Source organism: Misgurnus anguillicaudatus, chromosome 24, assembly GCF_027580225.2.
Source record: "Misgurnus anguillicaudatus chromosome 24, ASM2758022v2, whole genome shotgun sequence".
Taxonomy (NCBI): domain Eukaryota; kingdom Metazoa; phylum Chordata; class Actinopteri; order Cypriniformes; family Cobitidae; genus Misgurnus; species Misgurnus anguillicaudatus.
The window spans coordinates 48,218,586-48,241,601 of record NC_073360.2 but is presented as its reverse complement, the minus strand read 5'-3'; the positions used below and the strand labels follow the sequence as shown (position 1 = coordinate 48,241,601).

General features: G+C 37.5%; 1 protein-coding gene and 1 long non-coding RNA gene across 8 annotated transcripts in view; both read right to left on the bottom strand.

Annotated features, from left to right (window-relative positions):
* LOC129437205 (protein NLRC3-like) overlaps positions 1-23,016 on the bottom strand; it is a 578,808-nt gene that overhangs the window by 401,995 nt on the left and 153,797 nt on the right. Inside the window, exon 6 of the mRNA XM_073862478.1 lies at positions 14,307-14,480. Within this exon, the coding sequence (XP_073718579.1) occupies positions 14,307-14,480 (174 nt within the window). The remainder of the gene's footprint in view (positions 1-14,306; positions 14,481-23,016) is intronic.
* LOC141361553 (uncharacterized) lies at positions 1,758-7,304 on the bottom strand. Of its 7 annotated transcripts, XR_012367671.1 has the most exons (10): positions 7,217-7,304; positions 5,500-6,173; positions 5,229-5,387; positions 4,402-4,572; positions 4,071-4,316; positions 3,869-3,956; positions 3,673-3,776; positions 3,335-3,437; positions 2,434-2,597; positions 1,758-1,911 (listed from the first exon to the last, which is right to left on the bottom strand). It is a non-coding gene; the product is annotated as an uncharacterized lncRNA (long non-coding RNA). The 7 variants fall into 7 exon arrangements; XR_012367670.1 differs by lacking the exon at positions 7,217-7,304 and having other exon boundaries at positions 5,500-6,730; XR_012367674.1 differs by lacking the exon at positions 7,217-7,304 and having other exon boundaries at positions 4,071-4,298; positions 5,500-6,730.

Here is a 23,016-nt window from a genome sequence, read left to right as displayed (position 1 = left end):
ATTGTTTACATCTTTTCAAAAGAACTATAGTAAGTGACTTGCTATTGCCAAACAATAAAACATATTGTAAGAATTCAAACGAGTTCATGCTAGTTGCTAAGCTAACAGCCTGACCACAGACACATATAGGCCTAAGTAAGGTAAACGTATTGGGGGAAAAATATACTGATATTGCTAAGAAATCATTTAAAATGTCATTATTTATAATTGTGTTTCAGATTGAAATTTAGGCACTAAATGTTAGGGGCTGGCTATTTATTTCTATCCATCCATTGCTTATCCGTTTGGCTGGGCTACGGGGTGTTTGCTACACCCTCAAGTCGGACTGGTCACCATTACTGATTTACTAATAGAAACAACACTCCAGAGAAATTTTAGGGTCTCCAATTATCCTATTGTATTCATTTTCTTTGGGTTAAGTTTAGTATGTCATAACTTTTAGGTTTTAATACAGAAAACACAGCAAATAATAAAAATAACTTTATTTACAAAGCATTTTCCCGTGCTGACAAGCATTTAATCAAAGACCAAAAGCATTCACACATACTATATGTAAATATATGTATTGATAGTATACATAACTTAAAAGTTAATCATCTTTGAACTGTCTAGTGTTAATACCCTACTATTATCTAGAGCAAAGTTATGCAGCAGTGTAATGAAAAACTTGTATTAATTATAACAACTATGCCATAAATAATACAACACAACTGTATATACTAACTAATTAACACGTTTTTATTATTTACCCTGTATTAAACTATCATATATTTTTAAGGCATAAATAAATAAAGCAGTTTTACATCTCATTTTCAAAACAGGGAAAAGTAAACAATTTTGCAGGTACATATATGAAACAGTTTAATAGTTACCTCAAGAAAATGGCATTGTAAAACATTTCCTTTCATTGAAAAGGTAACAACAGTATTATCTCATGCATCAAATATGGGTAGGTTATTGATCAGTCATTTATGTAAAGTATTTCATCTAATGACATACAGTTAGTTCACTCCAAAAGTATCCACAATCACTGTGAAAAAAACTTGATACAGTATAAAACTATATAACAATAATAGTAACATATGTAACACAGGCAAAATAGATTTGCACTTTTTTCTACAGTAAATGTCATTATGTTGACAAGATGATATGGGCACAGTTTGGTGAAGTAACCACTGCAAGAGGATTGTGGCATTTGCAAGTTGCAGCAACACAGTTGACTGTAGGAGTAGTCTGTGAAACATCGGAGGTGGAGGGGAAACCTAATAGCTAACCTGCTGCTTGTAAACGGAGAAATGGATTATCATACAAAAACTTATTTAACAGTAGTTTCCCATCAATCTATGAGGCTAATGTTGCTTACAGACTGCAGGAAATGGTTGTCTAAAATAAAAGCACTGTATCAGACATCCATTACATTTCCAAATAGTTTTATGTTTTCCATGAAACACACCTGCAGTTCAGTGTGACACACAGTCTAAATGCATACACCAGTTCAGAGTTCCAAATCCAAAATGTCATCTGAACTCTCATAATCCAGCTCTTTGTGGTCCTCCAGTATCTCCTCGGGCTCATCCTCCTGCAGAGAAACAGCATTTGGTCCTAAAGCAGTGTTCTTCACTCTCCATCCTGGAGAGCCGGTGTCCCGCCGAGCCCCGCTCCAACCCCACGCAAACACACGCCGACCAGTGCTTTTCGAGAGATCATGAAGACCTTGATTAGCTTTGAGATGTGTTTGATTAGGGTTGGAGCTAAAGTCTGCAGGACACCGGCGCTCCAGGGTTGGGAGTGAAGAACCCTGTCCTAAAGCCTGGCTGTAACTTGAGCAAACTTGGAACTTCTTCTCTACATCTGCAAGCCTTTTCTGAAGACGACACAGTAGCCAGCGATGACACTCTTCACTTATACTGCCTAAAAGGAAAAATTGAAGGGATGCATGAAAATACTTAAAGGTTTTACTTGAGGCTTATTTTGTACATTACTGTATGTTAATACTGCTTTCATTATGAAGGTCCAATTATATTCCTAAAGATTTCACATTAGTATTACTAATTACATTAAACTATTAGGAAATAAATTTAAATACCTCCATGTACTCCTTTCTAAACTATATACAACAATTGCCATGCTTTCATTGTGTCTTGATTTTCTTTGTTTCTATTCTATGTAAAGAACTACAGATCATTAAGATCCAACCACAAGAAAACTATAACGTAACACTTCAGGATCTAAAAATGAGTGGGGTTTTATTGTCGTATTTGCTATTCAGTGCGTCTAATCATCTAGATTATCTGTGATTTTTATCACCAAATGATAAAGGAACTTGATTTCAGAATGTAAAACTAACATGTGTCTTGAGACTGTTGTAACCCTTATTTATAGAAACCAATGGCATGTATCATTGCAAGATGGTAATAAAAGTTAACCTCTTACCACTGTTTTTGCCTGAAGACATTTCTGATATCATTTTCCTGATGTTCCTAGCCAGGCTTCTGAGATAGGTGCGGTGCAGTGGTGTCTCATCTCCCTCATCACAATGATCTTTGCTTCTTGAAGGCGCACTTTTGAAATCTTCTTGGTGAGGGTGTTGCTAGATTCTGAAGTCACACAAATAACAACATCTTAAACACAATTTTGACTGGTATATTCTGAAAAGCAAGCAAAACAAAAGCAGTGCATGTACAGCCCATAATCTGGTGCAGGGTGCAAAATATTTGATTTAGAAAGTCGGCTATGAGAGGTTAAAAAGAAACACTCACACAGTAAAGATTGTCTCCCTTTATCTTTATATCTATATAAGAACAACTTCTTTGCTGCTTATGAGCCTTTAAATAATTCTCCTTTTATCACATGTGGTGTAAGCCTGCTGAAGACCTAGTTTCAACATCACCCTAATGAAAAATAATGGACTAAATCTTCAGAGTAGCAGTAAAATTTAAATGAATATTGTAATTGTGTCATTCAATAATTTAAAAGTACAGACAAAAAATATTATGTTTGTTCTTTATCTGTTGTTTCTCTCAAAAGCACTTTTGGTGCAAAAGCACATTTGGTGCAATGAGGCACGACGCCAACTGGATGCTCCGCAGGTGTGCATTATTTTCAAATAATTCAAAGGACTGGAGTCAATTATTCCTCTTATACCACAGTTACCACAAACATTGCTCTGGTGCCTATTTTTAAGACTTTTGACAAGTTAGGTGTGCAGTTATCAGAAATTAATGCATACCCACAGAACATTTCTCAGCCAATCAGAATACAGCATTCAACATACCCCTGGTATAACTGCAATCAACAAAAATGACTAAATGTTTTAGATGAGTTATCAACATACCAGTGTGATTATAAAGGCTGGCTTTTCGATGAAGACTAAGAAACATTTGTTCAATTCATTTCTGAAGGTTGTGTAGGTCATCACATCTGGTACCTACCAAATCCTAAAGCAAAAAAAAAAATAATACAAGTAAATGATTATGATGTCTTTTAGGCTGTACATGTCCCAAATCAAATTAATGTCTCAAAGGAGTTTACAAGGACACAAGTTTATTGCGATTAAAACAGGACATACCTTTACTTAAATACTTATACATGGCAAAGATTCTCAGTTACAAAATTGATTATCACACTGCAATATTGTAAACCAATTTCAATAATGTCCATAAAATACATTACCATCAGTAGCCTTTTGTCTGACATCTTGTACCCACTGATTCACAATGTTCTCAGGACACCCCAGTTCACTGCTCAAATCTTCCCGTCTCTGAGACTCAGCCTTTCTGAAAGAATGCCATAAAAATATGTTTGTCCTTGCAATCTTTAAAAGTGAGAAAAATCTTTGTGTCTATATAACTCAGTCATAATATAAGACCTTGATGTATCTGCTGGATAATGCTGAAGGCCTTCTTGCTTCCATTTGTTCCACCCAATAGCATGGACAGTTAGCATGTCATTCCTGGCTATTAACAAGACATGTATGTGATGAAGGAAGAAAGGTCCCATTAATGCTTGTCGTATTTCAATGAACCCAGAAACTGACAATTGAGTTTAAAATTTAAGAGAGAACTGCATGCCAATTTTTTATGTACTTTGAACAGTTACAGCTTACTCTTATGCAATCTCAAAGTACTAGACAGAAAGAATAAAAAAGTGAAAAAATAAAGACAGGTTTCCTAAAATATTATAAATAGGCATCAATTAGATACTTGGTTGTGAGGCCACAACGAGACAGGTAGCTGTTGACCATTTTGACCCCCTCAACTGCAGTTGTACCAGCACCTTCCTGATTTTTGCCAGATTATCTAACAAATGTGTGACACCTATATTACAACCATAAACAGTTACAGTGTATTAATAAGTAATACAAATACAGTTTCAGATGGTACGATAAAGAATATGCATTACCTGACACTTGGTTGAATGAGCCTTGGCATGCATGACAGAAAGGAAAGGTCTCATCTGCAGTAAAGGTCTGAGTTCCAACATGGAGACTGACGCCTTCTCAAGGTATGGCCAATACTTGCAAGCAATATCTGTTCAAAAGAACTCTCCGTTTGTGGCTGCTTGAAGCTCCTTCTGCAGGTATAGGTGGATAAGAAAATATTACTCCCCGGCACATTAAGAGCTTTGAGTAGCACTCCGTGTCTGCAAACAACCACCTGAAGGCCCTCTTCATCAAGTTTGCTTACTTTTTTGTTAGTTTCAAATTACATCACACCAACAGGCATCTTTATAATGATTGTAGACAATAAAGATTAACTTTTAAACTAAAGATTTTTCAGGATTCATGGAGCATTAAAAAGTTAATCTTCTGCTTTCTCTACTCCAGGTACACAAACTAGTTGAAAGTCAGGGTGACAAATTGATATGTAATAATGAATGACCAAGCTATTAAACTAGCCACTTTGGGTGCCAGCACACATTCCCATATCCAAATGATTATTTTTGTAAAACGCACACCTAACCTGTCAAATGTCTTAAAATACCCAAAGCAATGTTTGTGGTAACTGTGGTATAAGCAGAATAATTGACTCCAGTCCTTTAAATTATTTGAAAATAATGCACACCTGCTGCGTAGCAGCCCACTGTCAAATATTCCTTACGTATTATATAAGCTCACAACAGCTGGGATACATTAACTACTTAATAAAGCAAAAATTACACATTTCAAATGATGGATTTAAATCAAAAAGTTTCTTTTTCCTTAAAACTACAAGAGTAAAAGAACTTACTTTTTTGACTGACGGAATCTGTAGGTTTTTCTGTTGCCATCTGCACAAAGAGCGAGCATTGTTGGGTGTACATGCCGGGCAGGTGAAGTGCTCTACACTGGATGTTTGCATGATCACAAGTGCAGAAATGTGGAGGTCTCACTGTAGGCAATAAACAGACTGAAAACAGAAGTTCAATAATTTGTTAGAAAGCATTAAGAATGGGCACAGTAATATAGCTTAGAAAAAATGAGGCTGACAAATCACAAATAATCTGGTAGAACATGGATACCTGTAGCTGAAGCTTTGTATCTCTTCACTTCTGCTGCTTTTTAGTAGTGGACCTCCTTCAGCATTTTCTCCACCTATCGGACATTAAATGTACTCCCTTTAATGGCTGTTGCTTTGCCCTTGGGTTCCTCTGCCTTGCATAAAAGAAAGTGTGCCTTGTATGGTAATACTGAAATACAGCCAACTCTTGAGCAGTTAGTGAGTGACCCTTTTACTGTTTGTACACAATGATGACGTGGCAACGTATGCGCACGCAGTTTGGCAACGGAAGCACGGCAAGAATCAGCAGTGAAGCAACACAGACAGAGAAAGTTAGTTTAAAAAGTTGACTTATCTTCTACACAGTTACCAGATCCATGTACTATAGTGGAGTGGATAGAAGACGTTAGAAGATGGCCAAATACTAAACATATATTATATTAGTGCAACCAAATGCTACAACCAGACGTTTTGATGTGGGGAAATCGTTTTAATAAACTTTCTGAGTTGCTTACACGTTAGAACCACTGGGAAATAACATCACTTCCGTTGCCAAAATGCACACGCAGGCTATTTGATCACGTGGGCTGTAAAAGGGTCTATTGAAGTGGCTCTTAAAAGAGCCGTTGGTTTTCTAAGAAAAAGTATAAACTGTGGGTGATGTTAAAAGGGAAGGGTGGTGGGTACTGACCGGACCTGAGAAAAGAAAACAAAAACATGATTAATTCTCTTACAGCAAAGTCTCCTAGGTTTGTCATATTATATATGCAGAACTGTAAAAAAAAAAAAGGTAACAGTTATGCTACCTATAAATAAAGCATAAACTGCATAAATGAACAGTTGAACTGAATTCAGATAAATAAATGAAATAATTATCTTGGTACTTGAAGCTTGGTTAGATATGGTAACTGTAGTCAAACTTTTACACACTTTCTTCTGACAGATTTATTAACAACAATTACAGAACATAACACAATCAATTTTAATCCCTTCTAACGCTCAATTGACATATATGTAACTGCACAAACTAGCCTTATTATATAAATAATATTAAATAATTAAATAAATGTATTCTGCTCACCAAGGCTGCATTTATTTGATATAAAAACACTTATAATGTGAAATATTATTGTAATCTGAATGTAATAATGTGAAATATTATTGTAATCTGAATGTAAGTGCTGCTGACGGTGTCAGCAGCGATCGCTCTCTGTGATCGATTGGTTCCGCCTTGTATGTTTAGATGACAGATTTACAATGAACACAATTATTTACTTAAATCGGTTATTTTTTCATTTAGAGCTTATTTCACGAACTGCATTCCGCGCGAAATTAATAAAACTATTGGTTTAAAAACGCTAGAACAACTGTTTAGCAACATAATAAAATGCAGTCACTGCAGCTTTCTGTGATTAATACATTAGCTGATTATCAAACAGTCATCCAATAATGTTTCTGACCTTAGTAACGTAAAAACCACTATAGATAACTCCATAGTTCACACACGCAAATTAAATGTTATGCTGCACCAACTTTAGGATTTCTTAAATGACCGCACCTGAACAAACAATTATGTCCTAAATATGAGCCAATTGGATTCTGACCAAACGCGTGCACTGACTTGTCTGTTGCCTTAGCGGTGATATTATGTTGCTAACGTTGCAACAAAGACTTAACATAAACACAGGATTTACTCAATTTTAGTAACATTAATCACCAAATTTCCAAGAAAGCCTTACCCATGGAGCTCCAGAGAACGCAATATCACTGCGTCGCTTCTCTTGTTGAAGTTGTTGGCAATAAGAAATTATCGCCCCCTATTGGTTATAATACTCAAAAATGCGTGTCATTTTCACGCCTTGAGGAGGCAAAGCGTGACATTGACAAGCATACTCTAGTGGACCAGCGTGTCTATTACACGCTTCAGCGTGATACTGGGTTGAAATGTTACAATGACAAGCCACAAGCCCCATTACAGTGTGTGCAGAAAATTTTGATCACTTTTTTTCTGAACACCTTTTACCAATTCCAAACCAAAGTAATTTTAATAACCAACATTAATTTTGTATATATATTTTCCTTTCATCCTATTTTATGCCCTTGCTGCCCGAATCAGGATTTCTTGTATAATGGTCATACCTCAATTTTGCAATTTCCATGCATGGCATCTTTCTTATGGACATAAATAATGAATGTCCATTTTAAATGTAAAAGAAAATGTGCCTAATAATTCTGCACACTTGAATATAAGGTGCTTTTTTCTCCAGTCAGCCATCATTAACAATAATGTATTACTTATAAATGCTTTATTTACAAAATGAATGGTAGTTATTAAAATTTATTTGTTTTGGAATTAGTAAAATATGTTTGATAAAAACTGTGATCAAAAGTTTGATGTAATAATTCTGCCCACACTGTATTTTATTGCAGTGTAATCACTGTCATGTTGCAAACAGCCATCATTTGTGTTTTTGACTGTGTTTTATTAAGAGGATATCTAACAACAGTGTTTTAAAAGCAGTTCTGCTTACCGCATGTCAACTCGCTTCTCAGTCGTCTCTTATTTTGACAGACGCACACTGATGCTGCATGCTTCATAAAATGCCCTAAAAGTTGTTATTGGGCTAGCCAAATGTCAAATCAAAAAGAACCAATGGGCTGCTGATTAGGTGTCTCCTGGGCCGGTCTGTCCGGAAAAAAAACATCTAACGCTAACTTTTTTGGAAAATGCAGTACATTGGCACCGCACCTTTTAGCGCCATTAATGAATTACATTAAAACAAAGAAAGAAAGCAACGGGCTGCGTTGCGCGATGAACGAGTTTTATGGGCTGGTCAGACAAAAATAGTGCGAGATGTATGATACGTCTGTATGATACTCGCTCTCTGTTTCTTGTGTGTGTCAGATCATTGCTCTCTGTTTCCATCTGACACAAGAAACAGAAGGGGAGGGGTGGAGCTTGTTAAGAGATGATTGGGCCAGCCCAGTGTCAGTATATGGAAAATAAACCAATGGGCCGCTGACTGCTGTCCATGCTTTATGAGGCCGGTCGTTGGCCAATTAGATTACCAGTCCAGCCCTGGCTTAAGGTTTTACATGTATCTGCTTGTCAAACCTAAGCCCATTTCCAATACTTTTTGTGGTGTATTTAAATAACAAGGCAAGGCACGCGTTTCTCAACTTTATAAGCAAGGTCTCAGCATAACACACAAACTCAACATGATGGTATATTAGGCTAAACTTTTTTCTTCATAACTTTTTGTTATGACATGCGCAGAAGGCACACCTACTAAAACAATATTGTATTAAATACATCACACTTTTTAACCTAAATTCATTGGTTAAAAAATACCTTTTTACTAAAATTGACTTAAACTTGACTAAAACCTCTTTGCGTTTTCGTCGACTAAAACTTGACTAAAACTTTTTTGCGTTTTCGTCGACTAAAACTTGACTAAAACTATCAATTTTACAAGTGACTAAAATGTGACTAAAACTAAAAGCATTTTCGTCCAAAAGACTAAGACTAAAACGAAAACTAAAAGGGCTGCCAAAAACAACACTGTTGTGCTGAACTTGAACACATTTCAGTTTAAGATGAAGTTAAAAACCCCAACAGTGTAGAAGAAGAGGAATCTTGTCAGTATTTACTTCAGTTTATGATCCGATGGGATTTCTTGCTCCTCTTACACTGACTGATAAATCGCTCTTATAGGAAATGTGTAGACAGAAGCTGAGTTAGGATGAAGATTTACCTCCAACACTTCAAAGTCAGATTTAGATAAAGTCACAGATCAGATCCTGTACTGAATAATCAACTCATACGGTTAAGAGGAAGTGATGTCACTATTGTGTCTTCTTATTCACCAGCAGATCATACTGAAGATCAGACATCTTTACATATTTAATATCATCTGACCATGAGTCCTGAATAAAAATGAAACAAAGTCAATCAGATATGAGATCATCATCAGTGTCAGATGAAGAGATAGAAAAACCAACTATTAGTGCTGTCAGTCAGTGATAGAAATGAAATCTTCAACATAATAAACATGTCAACAATCTGTTTATCACATACACATGAGCTACAACAGCATCAATGTCAAAGCTCGACAGAGAGTTGTGTGAAGTGTCCATCAGATTTTAAGACTTGACTTTCTCTTTTTTTCTAATCTTCATCTCTATCATTTATCATCTGTACTTTGTGTTTATCTGTTGTGTATATATTGTGTTTGTGTTGTTATTTCTGTCTGTATTCTGATGATTTGATAAATAATGCTTAAAACATGAAATAAAAAACAAGTTGTTATAAAAAGAGTTTAAGATGAACATCTAGTCAAGTGTGCATAACTATAGAGGTGTCGGCCTATCAAACAAACCCCATTAACAAACATCATATATAATGTGTAAGAAGAGTAAGATCACAGTATTAAATCCTGGAGTGAACAAACTCAACATCACAGTTAGTAAACAGACTCAGACATTGGATTAAATTCTTATTGTGTTGATCTGACAAAGCATCAAGTGTTGTTCATGTACACTTCATATTTTCTGTTTGTTGGGTTTAAAGGATACACAGCCTATAACAGCAGCAGATCAATTTACATTTATTTCTACTATTTATATTCTATAAATGACACTGCATGAGTTTACTTTAAACATTTATTTAAATGAGCTCTACTCACCATACTGTCTGTAGTTTATAATGTGGATCATCTTTTAGATCAGAGATCAGCTTCACTCCTGAATCTGTGAGATTATTACCAGACAGATTCAGATATATCAGGTGTGATGGGTTTGATCTCAGAGCTGAAGTCAGAGCAACACAACCTTCATCTGTGATATCACAATAACACAACCTGTAGAGAACAGAGACTTTATGTGAAGGATGAAAAACTACAAAGTTTTTTTTCACAAATCTCTAACCTCCATCTCTTCATGTAATGTTCCTCTTTCAATCCCTCAGTAACTGAGACACTGTGTGTTTAAATGTCAAATAAATCCATCACACAGCTGACTATTAGTGTTAGATGTCCTAAACCACATGAACATTTCTTCATAAATCTGTATTGAGTTCATGACTCACACTTGTAATTCTCATCAGGTATTTGATGTAAAAATCTTCCTCTATTACAGGAGGAATATCAGCTGGAGATAACATAACTCTGATCTTACATTTAAAGATGTTACAGTGTTTAAAGATCAATTTCACTCAATCTATAAAAACATTATTAATGTGTGTGTCAGTGTCAATGATGGATCAATGTTTTTAATCATCTTTATAAAAACAACACGACGAGGAGAAAAACTCTTCATACACAATAATATCAGCAAAGATTTCATCAAAGAAACACCAAACTACATTTTCTGACATTTTAACAGAGGAGTTTTGTTGCACGTTGTGAAGGAAATTGAAATGAATCATAACTCATTATAACTAACATGTCTTTTTCTTACAGGTTTGAACATTTGTATTGTATGCTTTTGACAACAAAATGTGTTGAAATAAAGGAAGTACGTGTGGTTAAATGATTTCAATTTAAAACCCCATGACTTGTTAAAGCTGAGGTCATCAAGAAAGTTAAATTTGGTTTTGTCTGCATTGTAACAGAGAGGAGTTTCTGAATTGCAGATATGAAGAATAAATCATATTAGAGATAAATGATGTGACTTTGTCATGTATCTATCCTATATAAACTCTTGTATTCTTTCTGATGAGGACGATTCGTTCGTGATTAAATCATATTCAAAGACATTGACTGGAGTCTGTCAGGTTGAACACATGATCTTATTTCCTCAAGTGTTTGTGTTCATTAGGGGTGGGAATCGTTTGGACCCTCATGAATCGATTCAGAATCAACATATATTATTAATATGTTAACCGGTATATTGATATGTAACTGTAACTGACATATCATCTAATCATCATCATTATACACAGTGATTTTGGCAGTATTACTGTATTTATCTAATGCAGCGCACCCAGCGCCTCAGTCTGAATAACAAATGATATATTCATGTATATTGAAGTATATTCATGTTCTTATCTATATCTAAACATTTAGCGGCAGGTTTTTGGAAACGCTATTAGCACATCAGATGAGTCTGTAAATGAAAGGCGCTGTTTCTTCCTGACGCTCACTGAACAGAGAAAAGGCAGATGAAGATCATCCCAACATGTATTTTGATTTCTTGCAGTTTAGAATGAGTCAAATAGGGTTAGATGTATTTGTTTTTTCTTTCTCTACTGTTCGTGTAAGCTCCGCTGTGGATGCTCGTGCGGTGCGCTCTCTCAAGCTGTCCGTGTGCAGCACCCCTCCCACAGTTGAGTTACGCATTTTGGCATGTTATTATTTTGTAAAATAACTTTTAAGAATCAATTCTTGACATTTGTGAATTGATTCAGAATCGTCCACTTCATGATGCATCAAAGAATAATGTTTTTTTCATAGTTTTTCTTTTTTTTCATTTTTCATATAATGGACAAAATGTTGTGTGACTCTTCTGTGTTTGTCTTCTGTGGACACCCGGTGAGGATAAATGTCTTGTGTGTGTTGTCTACACGGTTATGTAACTTAAGTCAGTCAGGTGTGTAGGGGGAAATCTAACAACACAACATCATAATTATTCATGAGACTGCTGATGTATCTGCTTACTGATCAGGGCCCAGTTCCCCAAAACATTCTTATCGCTAACTAGTTCTTAACCTATTTCTTAACCTCTCTCTTAACTCTATGGCACGATTCCCAAAACGTTCGTACGCTAAGTATATCTTCTGTAAGTCATACTTTCATAAGGTTGGTCTGGACCATTCGTAAGCTCTCTCTTAGCGTTGTTTGAGAGCAAAACGCTATCACCGTCACTGTGCAGCAGTCTTTAGAAATCAGTGCAGCGCAGTACAAGTCAAACTATGGTATGTTATCAATGATTTTATGTTATGGACATTTTAAGACTTATAATAAAATATGTTTCCAATGGATACAGGACTATTTATGCAGTTGACTTTATTTGGTATCAGAACTAATGAATCAAAGACGGCGCCGGTGTTTGTTCCTCATTGAAGTCTGTTCTCTCTATGTTTATAGCGTTTTCATCACCTTACATTTATAATTTATTAATTTAATTCAATTGGTTATACTAAAAAGCAATAATATCATGTATTCTATTATACAATTTTTTTAATATTTCATATTTGACAGTTTTATGCCTTTTAACATGTAGCTCTTTTTCTCTACTGTTTGTTTTCTTCTTCTACCTTTATTTCTTAACGCCATTCCAGCATCTACGGCTATATTAATGGCGAGAACCAGGTAATCCATACACAAGTTTATTCAGACAAGTTGATTTATACACAAGTTGGGGGAGGGACAATTTGGTATCTCCAATTTGCCTAACTTGCGTGTTTTTGGCCGGAGTGCCCGGAGTAAACCCACGCTGACACAGGGAGAACAGGGACAGGGAACTCCACACAGAAAGGCCACCAGCCCTAACCGGGGCTCGAACCGGGAACCTTCTTGCTGTGAGGCAACAGTGCTACCCAGTGAGCCACTGTGCCACCCCTACTGTTTGTTTTAAAACTGTTATGTTTCCATACATAATAAATATATATTATACATATAATATGATTCATACTGTAAAAATAATTGACTTACAATCAAAAACAGTCAAGATACACATATTACATAAATGCACACACACACATCTCAGTAGCCATTAAAACTTTCAATGTATATAAAGAATTTTATTCATATTACAAAGTATAATGTATAATGTAATAAAAACGCTATAAAAACACTACACTAAAGGGAAACATAGGGAACAGACTTCCACACAACACCGGTAACTCCGAAACAATTTTTTTTATTCGGCAACCCTTAAACCTTTTGACATTTTGCCTGACGTGGCTAAATTAAAAAAAAAATGCCTCCCAAGACAACTCAATGGCGGCGCTACCGGAAGGTAGTTTATAACGTTAATAACATTTTAAATATGGATATTTCTACAACAACACCGCACGGATTACGCTCAGAAGACCTTTGTTTATCATCCTGGAGCCGTTTGGATTTAATTTGTGAAGGATGGACGCACTTTTTTGGACTTGAAGGTCGTGGACTATTGCTGGACCCCGTAACATTACATTTAATGAACAAGAAAGATCTAAAATATTTTCTAAAATATCCGAAAATGTGTTTGTCTGAAAAACGATGGACATATGCAACTCGGACAGCTTGGGGGTGAGTAAATCATGGGTTTAATATCGTTTTTGGCCGAACTATCCCTTTAAACCCATGTCAAGAAGCGGCACAAGTGGCACAACGGGATAAGGAGGGTGGATGATTAGAGAGGGATACCCGCTTCGTCTATATTACTGACAATTTGATAACTTAATTAAAAGTCTATTTTACGGATAACTTAAACTATGTTAAAATAAATGTTACTGGAATAGTTTGAGTTATGTTCCATTTGTATATAACGTGTTGTCTTTCTTAACATTGTAATGCACCTTCGCGTGAAGTGGAAAATCGATCCCTGAGCAATCGATCGCAAATAATTCAGCACCTTCACTTGGAACAGCGATATTGTTACGCCGAACTTAGAGGCAGCGTGTTAAGAAGCTTCCTAAGGGACACTTCGGGGAACACACTTAGGAACACAAACAACTTTGGTAAGATATATCTTTTTAAAGTCTTCTTAGCGTGCTAAGAGTGAACGTTATCAGGGAAGCGGGCCCAGATACTTTACAGTACATTTAAGTGTGTTTTTTTTTCATACAGTTTATGTTTAACTAAACCTCAGTACATGTGTGACTATCAGAGAGATGATCTTAACTTCAGTTTCTCCAGTTTACAGTCAGGATTCTTCAGTACATCAGAGATCAGCTTCACTCCTGAATCTCTTAGTTTATTATCAGACAGATTCAGATCTCTCAGGTGTGATGGGTTTGATCTCAGAGCTGAAGTCAGAGCAACACAACCTTCATCTGTGATATTACACCTCCACAACCTGTAGAGAACAGAGACACACAGTTTGTTCACACACAGATCAAATCTACAGTGAGTTGAATTTGTCTCTCTTCTGTCATCATTTAGTGTTTATGAACATTTTTATCTTAGTTTCATTTATGTGTGTTTGTGTTGTGTGAGATTTACAAGGAAATTAACTTCATCAGTTTATGTTTATATTAACTGTGTGATTTATTTTTTATACAGTAATGAAATCAGATTTCTCTCATCAGACATCACAAAATTATCTCTTATATTTTTATTTCTGAATGATTTTTGTTTTTTACTTTTGTTCATAATTAAATTTTTATGTTTTATGTTTGTGACTTTCAGTAAGAGTTAAAGTGTTGTGATGAATGTTGAATAAAATCAGCTTCAGTTATCAAATACATTAATGAGATTAAATTAAAATAAACTATTCAACATTTAAAGTGGACCAAAACTTTTTTATAAATGTTGTCTTTCAATTTTGAACAATACTTGTCTGAGGACATCTTAGGTTGTTTTCAGACCTGAGTCTATGTTTCAGAATCTGCTGCTTTTTCTCCTTGGTTCAGTTTGTTTAGTCATATGTGAACACAGCAGGGGCGGACTGCTTTAGTACGGTGGCCGTCAGGGGTCACTGCCTTGCAATGAAAGAAAACACATGCAAATAGAAAAAACACCAGCAAATCAAGAAAACATCTTCATCATTTTTACAACACATGTGCTGCAGATATCGCAACACATCCAAATACAGAAACGCGTTGCAAATATCACAACACGAACAAAAACAGAAACGCGTTCCAAATCTCACAACACATCCAAATACAGAAACGCGTTGCAAATTCTTACAACACGAACAAAAACAGAAACGCGTTCCAAATCTCACAACACAACGGAAGTGTTTCAGGGGGGTCACAAAAAGTGATGCACCGGTCTGAGAAGTGTTTTCCAAGGAATTCAGGGACAAAGATACAGATACCTCATTATTTATCTTAATGATACTGGATTAAGTAGAATAATTTAGGTTATTTGGTTTATATTATTATTAATTTTTTTTTTTTCGGGAGGGGGTTTGGTTTTATTATTGTTTTATGATTTTATGATTTAAGGTGTCTTTTGCCAAAGTCCATTTTACACACTCCTGTGTAGTTATCCAGTAGATGGCGGTATGTATCGTAAAGAAGCGGGGTAAAGTTAGTTTTGTTTTGGATATTCGTGACACATTCGGTACTGAACGGCAATGAGCCCAAAATAAAGCATATTTATAAAAAGAGCAAAGCTGATAATGTTTCAAAACCTTCATTAACAATGGTTTCTGTCGATATAATAACCACTGACCCGCAGAAGCCGTCGCAGAAGCCGTCGCAATCTCAATTGTGCTGGAAAGCGCTCTCTTGGCGGAGCCGCAAGTAAGGGACCGTGGGGAAAGTGCAGGTTTTTTTATTTGATGAGCGGTGTTTTTGTAATAGCTTTTTTGTAAAATGTCCTATGAACAACAAACCAGTGTCATTCAGTACTGGAGGACAGGGGACATCTTTCACAACTTCTATTTTAACCCCTACTGGTGAAAAATGGAAGTGCATGTCTAATATTAACACTCTTTTTGTAATAACTTTGTCCATCGGCGAGACAGAGACATCAAACAAGTGTCATTCAGCACAGAGGGACAGGGGACAGCTTTCACAACTTCTATTATAACCCCTACTGGTGAAAAATGGAACTGCATGTCTAATATTAACACTCTTTTTGTAATAACTTTGTCCATCGGCGAGACAGAGACATCAAACAAGTGTCATTCAGCACAGAGGGACAGGGGACAGCTTTCACGGTATCTCTTTTTGACCCCTACTGGTGAAAAATGGAATTGCATGTCTTACATTAACACTCTTTTTGTAATAACTTTGTCCATCGGGGAGACAGACACATCAAACAAGTGTCATTCAGTACAGAGGGACAGGGGACAGCTTTCACAACTTATATTTTAACCCCTACTGGTGAAAAATGGAATTGCATGTTTAACATTAACAATCTTTTTGTAATAACTTTGTCCATCGGGGAGACAGACACATCAAACAAGTGTCATTCAGTACAGAGGGACAGGGGACAGTTTTCACAATATCTCTTTTTAACCCCTACTGGTGAAAAATGGAACTGCATGTCTAACATTAACACTCTTTTTGTAATAGCGTTGTCCATCGGCGAGGCAGAGACATCAAACAAGTGTCATTTAGCACAGAGGGAAAGGGACATCTTTCACAACGTCTATTTTAACCCCTACTGGTGAAAAATGGAACTGCATGTCTAACATTAACACTCTTTTTGTAATAACTTTGTCCATCGGCGAGACAGAGACATCAAACAAGTGTCATTTAGCACAGAGGGAAAGGGGACATCTTCCACAACTTGTATTTTAACCCCTACTGGTGAAAAATGGAACTGCATGTCTAACATTAACACTCTTTTTGTAATAGCGTTGTCCATCGGCGAGACAGACACATCAAACAAGTGTCGTTCAGTACAGAGGGACAGGGGACATCTTTCACAATATCTCTTTTTAACCCCTACTGGTGAAAAATGGAACTGCATGTCTAACATGAACACTCTTTTTGTAATAGCGTTGTCCATCAGGCGAGACAGAGACATCAAACAAGTGTCATTTAGCACAGAGGGACAGGGGACATCTTTCACAACTTCTATTTTAACCCCTACTGGTGAAAAACGGAACTGCATGTCTAACATCAACACTCTATCCGCAATAACCCTGTCAATGGGGGAGACAGACCCAGCAAACAAGTGACGTTAAGCACAGAGGGACAGGGGACATCCCCCACAATCTTTCTTAACCCCTACTGGTGAAAAATGGAATTGCATGTTTAAAATTAACACTCTTTTTGTAATAGCTTTGTCCATCGGAGAGACAGACACATAAAACCAGTGTCATTCAGTACAGAGGGACAGGGGACAGCTTTCACAACTTATATTTTAACCCCTACTGGTGAAAAATGGAATTGCATGTCTAACATGAACAATCTTTTTGTAATAACTTTGTCCATCGGGGAGACAGACACATCAAACAAGTGTCATTCAGTACAGAGGGACAGGGGACAGTTTTCACAATATCTCTTTTTAACCCCTACTGGTGAAAAATGGAACTGCGTGTCTAGCATTAACGCTCTTTTTGTGGTAGCGTTGTCCATCGGCGAGGCAGAGACATCAAACAAGTGTCATTTAGCACAGAGGGAAAGGGGACATCTTTCACAACTTCTATTTTAACCCCTACTGGTGAAAAATGGAATTGCATGTCTAACATTAACACTCTTTTTGTAATAGCGTTGTCCATCGGCGAGACAGAGACATCAAACAAGTGTCATTTAGCACAGAAGGACAGGGGACATCTTTCACAACTTCTTCTTTAACCCCTACTGGTGAAAAATGGAACTGCATGTCTAGCATTAACACTCTTTTTGTAATAACTTTGTCCATCGGGGAGACAGACACACCAAACAAGTGTCGTTCAGCACAGAGGGACAGTGGACATCTTTCACAACTTCTATTTTAACCCCTACTGGTGAAAAATGGAACTGCATGTCTAACATTAACACTATTTTTGTAATAACTTTGTCCATCGGGGAGACAGACACATCAAACAAGTGTCATTCAGTACAGAGGGACAGGGGACATCTTTCTCAACTTCTGTTTTGGCCCCTGCTGGTGAAAAATGGAACTGCATGTCTAACATTAACACTCTTTTTGTAATAACTTTGTCCATCGGCGAGACAGAGACATCAAACAAGTGTCATTTAGCACAGAGGGAAAGGGGACATCTTTCACAACTTCTATTTTAACCCCTACTGGTGAAAAATGGAACTGCATGTCTAACATTAACACTATTTTTGTAATAACTTTGTCCATCGGGGAGACAGACACATCAAACAAGTGTCATTCAGTACAGAGGGACAGGGGACATCTTTCACAACTTCTGTTTTAACCCCTGCTGGTGAAAAATGGAATTGCATGTCTTACATTAACACTCTTTTTGTAATAGCGTTGTCCATCGGGGAGACAGACACATCAAACAAGTGTCGTTCAGTACAGAGGGACAGGGGACATCTTTCACAACTTCTATTTTAACCCCTACTGGTGAAAAGGGGAAGTGCATGTTTAAAATTAACACTCTTTTTGTAATAGCTTTGTCCATCGGAGAGACAGACACATAAAACCAGTGTCATTCAGTACAGAGGGACAGGGGACAGTTTTCACAATATCTCTTTTTAACCCCTACTGGTGAAAAATGGAACTGCATGTCTAACATTAACACTCTTTTTGTAATAGCGTTGTCCATCGGCGAGGCAGACACATCAAACAAGTGTCGTTCAGTACAGAGGGACAGGGGACATCTTTCACAATATCTCTTTTTAACCCCTACTGGTGAAAAATGGAACTGCATGTCTAACATGAACACTCTTTTTGTAATAACTTTGTCCATCGGGGAGACAGACACATCAAACAAGTGTCGTTCAGTACAGAGGGACAGTGGACATCTTTCACAACTTCTATTTTAACCACTACTGGTGAAAAATGGAACTGCATGTCTAACATTAACACTCTTTTTGTAATAACTTTGTCCATCGGGGAGACAGACACATCAAACAAGTGTCGTTCAGTACAGAGGGACAGGGGACATCTTTCACAACTTCTATTTTAACCCCTACTGGTGAAAAATGGAATTGCATGTCTAACATTAACACTCTTTTTGTAATAGCTTTGTCCATCGGCGAGACGGACACATCAAACAAGTGTCGTTCAGTACAGAGGGACAGGGGACATCTTTCACAACTTCTATTTTAAGTTGTGAAAGATGTCCCCTGTCCCTCTGTACTGAACGACACTTGTTTGATGTCTCTGTCTCGCCGATGGACAAAGCCACCACAAAGAGTGTCAATGCCAGACATGCAGCTCCACCTTCACCAGTAGGGGTCAAAATAGAAGTTGTGAAAGATGTCCCCCGTCCCTCTGCACCGAACGACACCCGTTCGATGCGTCTGCCCTGCCGATGGACAACGCCCTCCCAAAAAGAGTGTTAAAGGAACAGTCTACCCTTTTGCCATATCAAACTATGTTATTACCTCAACCTAGACGAATTAATACATACCTCTCTTTTTTCAATGCGTACACTGTACAGTGTGTTGTGAATGTGTTAGCATTTAGCCTAGCCCCATTCATTCCCACGGTACCAAAAAAAAGTTTTATTTTGTGGCACCATACTTACTGGTAGGCCTATAACTCCTCATGTAACAGTCTTTAAATAGGGAAAACATGGAAGTGTTTAGTGGCTTCTCTGTTTGGTACCATAGGAATGAATGGGGCCAGGCCAAATGCCAACACATTCACAACGCGCCGCACAGTGCACGCACCGAAAAAAGATAGATATGCATCAACTCGTCTAAGTTGAGGCAACAACACAGCTTAACATGGCAAAAGGGTAGACTATTCCTTTAATGTAAGACATGCAATTCCATTTTTCCCCAGTAGGGGTTAAAAGAGATATTGTGAAAACTGTCCCCTGTCCCTCTGTACTGAACGACACTTGTTTGATGTGTCTGTCTTGCAGATGGACAACGCCATCACAAAAAGAGTATTATTGTAAGACATGCAGTTCCTCTTTTCACCAGTAGGGGTTAAAAGAGATATTGTGAAAATTGTCCCCTGTCCCTCTGTACTGAATGACACTGGTTTGGTGTGTCTGTCTCCCCGATGGACAAATCTATTACAAAAGAGTGTTAATGTTAGACATGCAATTCCATTTTTCACCAGTAGGGGTTAAAAAAGAAGTTGTGAAAGATGTCCCCTGTCCTCCTGTACTGAACGACACTTGCTTGGTGTCTCTGTCTCGCCGATGGACAACGCTATTGCAAAGGGAGTGTTGGTGTAGGACATGCGGTTCCATTTTTCACCAGCGGGGGTTAAAACAGAAGTTGTGAAAGATGTCCCCTGTCCCTCTGTACTGAATGACACTTGTTTGATGTGTCTGTCTCCCCGATGGACAAAGTTATTACAAAAATAGTGTTAATGTTAGACATGCAGTTCCATTTTTCACCAGTAGGGGTTAAAATAGAAGTTGTGAAAGATGTCCCCTTTCCCTCTGTGCTAAATGACACTTGTTTGATGTCTCTGTCTCGCCGATGGACAACGCTATTACAAAAAGAGTGTTAATGTTAGACATGCAGTTCCATTTTTCACCAGTAGGGGTTAGAATGGAGGTTGTGAAAGCTGTCCCCTGTCCTCCTGTACTGAACGACACTTGCTTGATGTCTCTGTCTCGCCAATGGACAAAGTTATTACAAAAAGAGTGTTAATGTTAGACATGCAATTCCATTTTTCACCAGTAGGGGTTAAAATAGAAGTTGTGAAAGATGTCCCCTGTCCCTCTGTACTGAATGACACTTGTTTGATGTGTCTGTCTCCCCGATGGACAAAGTTATTACAAAAAGAGTGTTAATGTTAGACATGCAGTTCCATTTTTCACCAGTAGGGGTTAAAATAGAAGTTGTGAAAGATGTCCCCTGTCCCTCTGTGCTAAATGACACTTGTTTGATGTCTCTGTCTCACCGATGGACAAAGTTATTACAAAAAGAGTGTTAATGTTAGACATGCAATTCCATTTTTCACCAGTAGGGGTTAAAATAGAAGTTGTGAAAGATGTCCCCTGTCCTCCTGTACTGAACGACACTTGCTTGATGTCTCTGTCTCGCCAATGGACAACGCTATTAGAAAAAGAGTGTTAATGTAAGACATGCAATTCCATTTTTCACCAGCAGGGGTTAAAACAGAAGTTGTGAAAGATGTCCCCTGTCCCTCTGTACTGAATAACACTTGTTTGGTCTGTCTGTCTCGCCGATGGACAAAGTTGTTACAAAAAGAGTGTTAATGTTAGACATGCAATTCCATTTTTCACCAGTAGGGATTAAAATAGAAGTTGTGAAAGATGTCCCCTGTCCCTCTGTACTGAACGACACTTGTTTGATGTCTCTGTCTCGCCAATGGACAAAGCTATTACAAAAAGAGTGTTAATGTAAGACATGCAATTCCATTTTTCACCAGTAGGGGTTAAAATAGAAGTTGTGAAAGATGTCCCCTGTCCTCCTGTACTGAGCGACACTTGCTTGATGTCTCTGTCTCGCCGATGGACAACGCTATTAGAAAAAGAGTGTTAATGTAAGACATGCAATTCCATTTTTCACCAGCAGGGGTTAAAACAGAAGTTGTGAAAGATGTCCCCTGTCCCTCTGTACTGAATAACACTTGTTTGATCTGTCTGTCTCGCCGATGGACAAAGTTATTACAAAAAGAGTGTTAATGTTAGACATGCAATTCCATTTTTCACCAGTAGGGGTTAAAATAGAAGTTGTGAAAGATGTCCCCTGTCCTCCTGTACTGAACGACACTTGCTTGATGTCTCTGTCTCGCCAATGGACAACGCTATTAGAAAAAGAGTGTTAATGTAAGACATGCAATTCCATTTTTCACCAGCAGGGGTTAAAACAGAAGTTGTGAAAGATGTCCCCTGTCCCTCTGTACTGAATAACACTTGTTTGATCTGTCTGTCTCGCCGATGGACAAAGTTATTACAAAAAGAGTGTTAATGTTAGACATGCAATTCCATTTTTCACCAGTAGGGGTTAAAATATAAGTTGTGAAAGCTGTCCCCTGTCCCTCTGTACTGAATGACACTTGTTTGATGTGTCTGTCTCCCCGATGGACAAAGTTATTACAAAAAGAGTGTTAATGTTAGACATGCGGTTCCATTTTTCACCAGTGGGGGTTGGAGTGGAGGTTGTGAGGGATGTCCCCTGTCCCTCTGTGCTAAATGACACTTGTTTGATGTCTCTGTCTCACCGATGGACAAAGTTATTGCAAAAAGAGTGTTAATGTTAGACATGCAATTCCATTTTTCACCAGTAGGGGTTAAAAAAGAAGTTGTGAAAGATGTCCCCTGTCCTCCTGTACTGAACGACACTTGCTTGATGTCTCTGTCTCGCCAATGGACAACGCTATTACAAAAAGAGTGTTAATGTAAGACATGCAATTCCATTTTTCACCAGCAGGGGTTAAAACAGAAGTTGTGAAAGATGTCCCCTGTCCCTCTGTACTGAATGACACTTGTTTGATGTGTCTGTCTCCCCGATGGACAAAGTTATTACAAAAATAGTGTTAATGTTAGACATGCAGTTCCATTTTTCACCAGTAGGGGTTAAAATAGAAGTTGTGAAAGATGTCCCCTGTCCCTCTGTGCTAAATGACACTTGTTTGATGCCTCTGTCTCACCGATGGACAAAGTTATTACAAAAAGAGTGTTAATGTTAGACATGCAATTCCATTTTTCACCAGTAGGGGTTAAAATAGAAGTTGTGAAAGATGTCCCCTGCCCTCCAGTACTGAACGACACTTGCTTGATGTCTCTGTCTCGCCAATGGACAACGCTATTACAAAAAGAGTGTTAATGTAAGACATGCAACTCCATTCCTCACCAGTAGGGGTTAAAACAGAAGTTG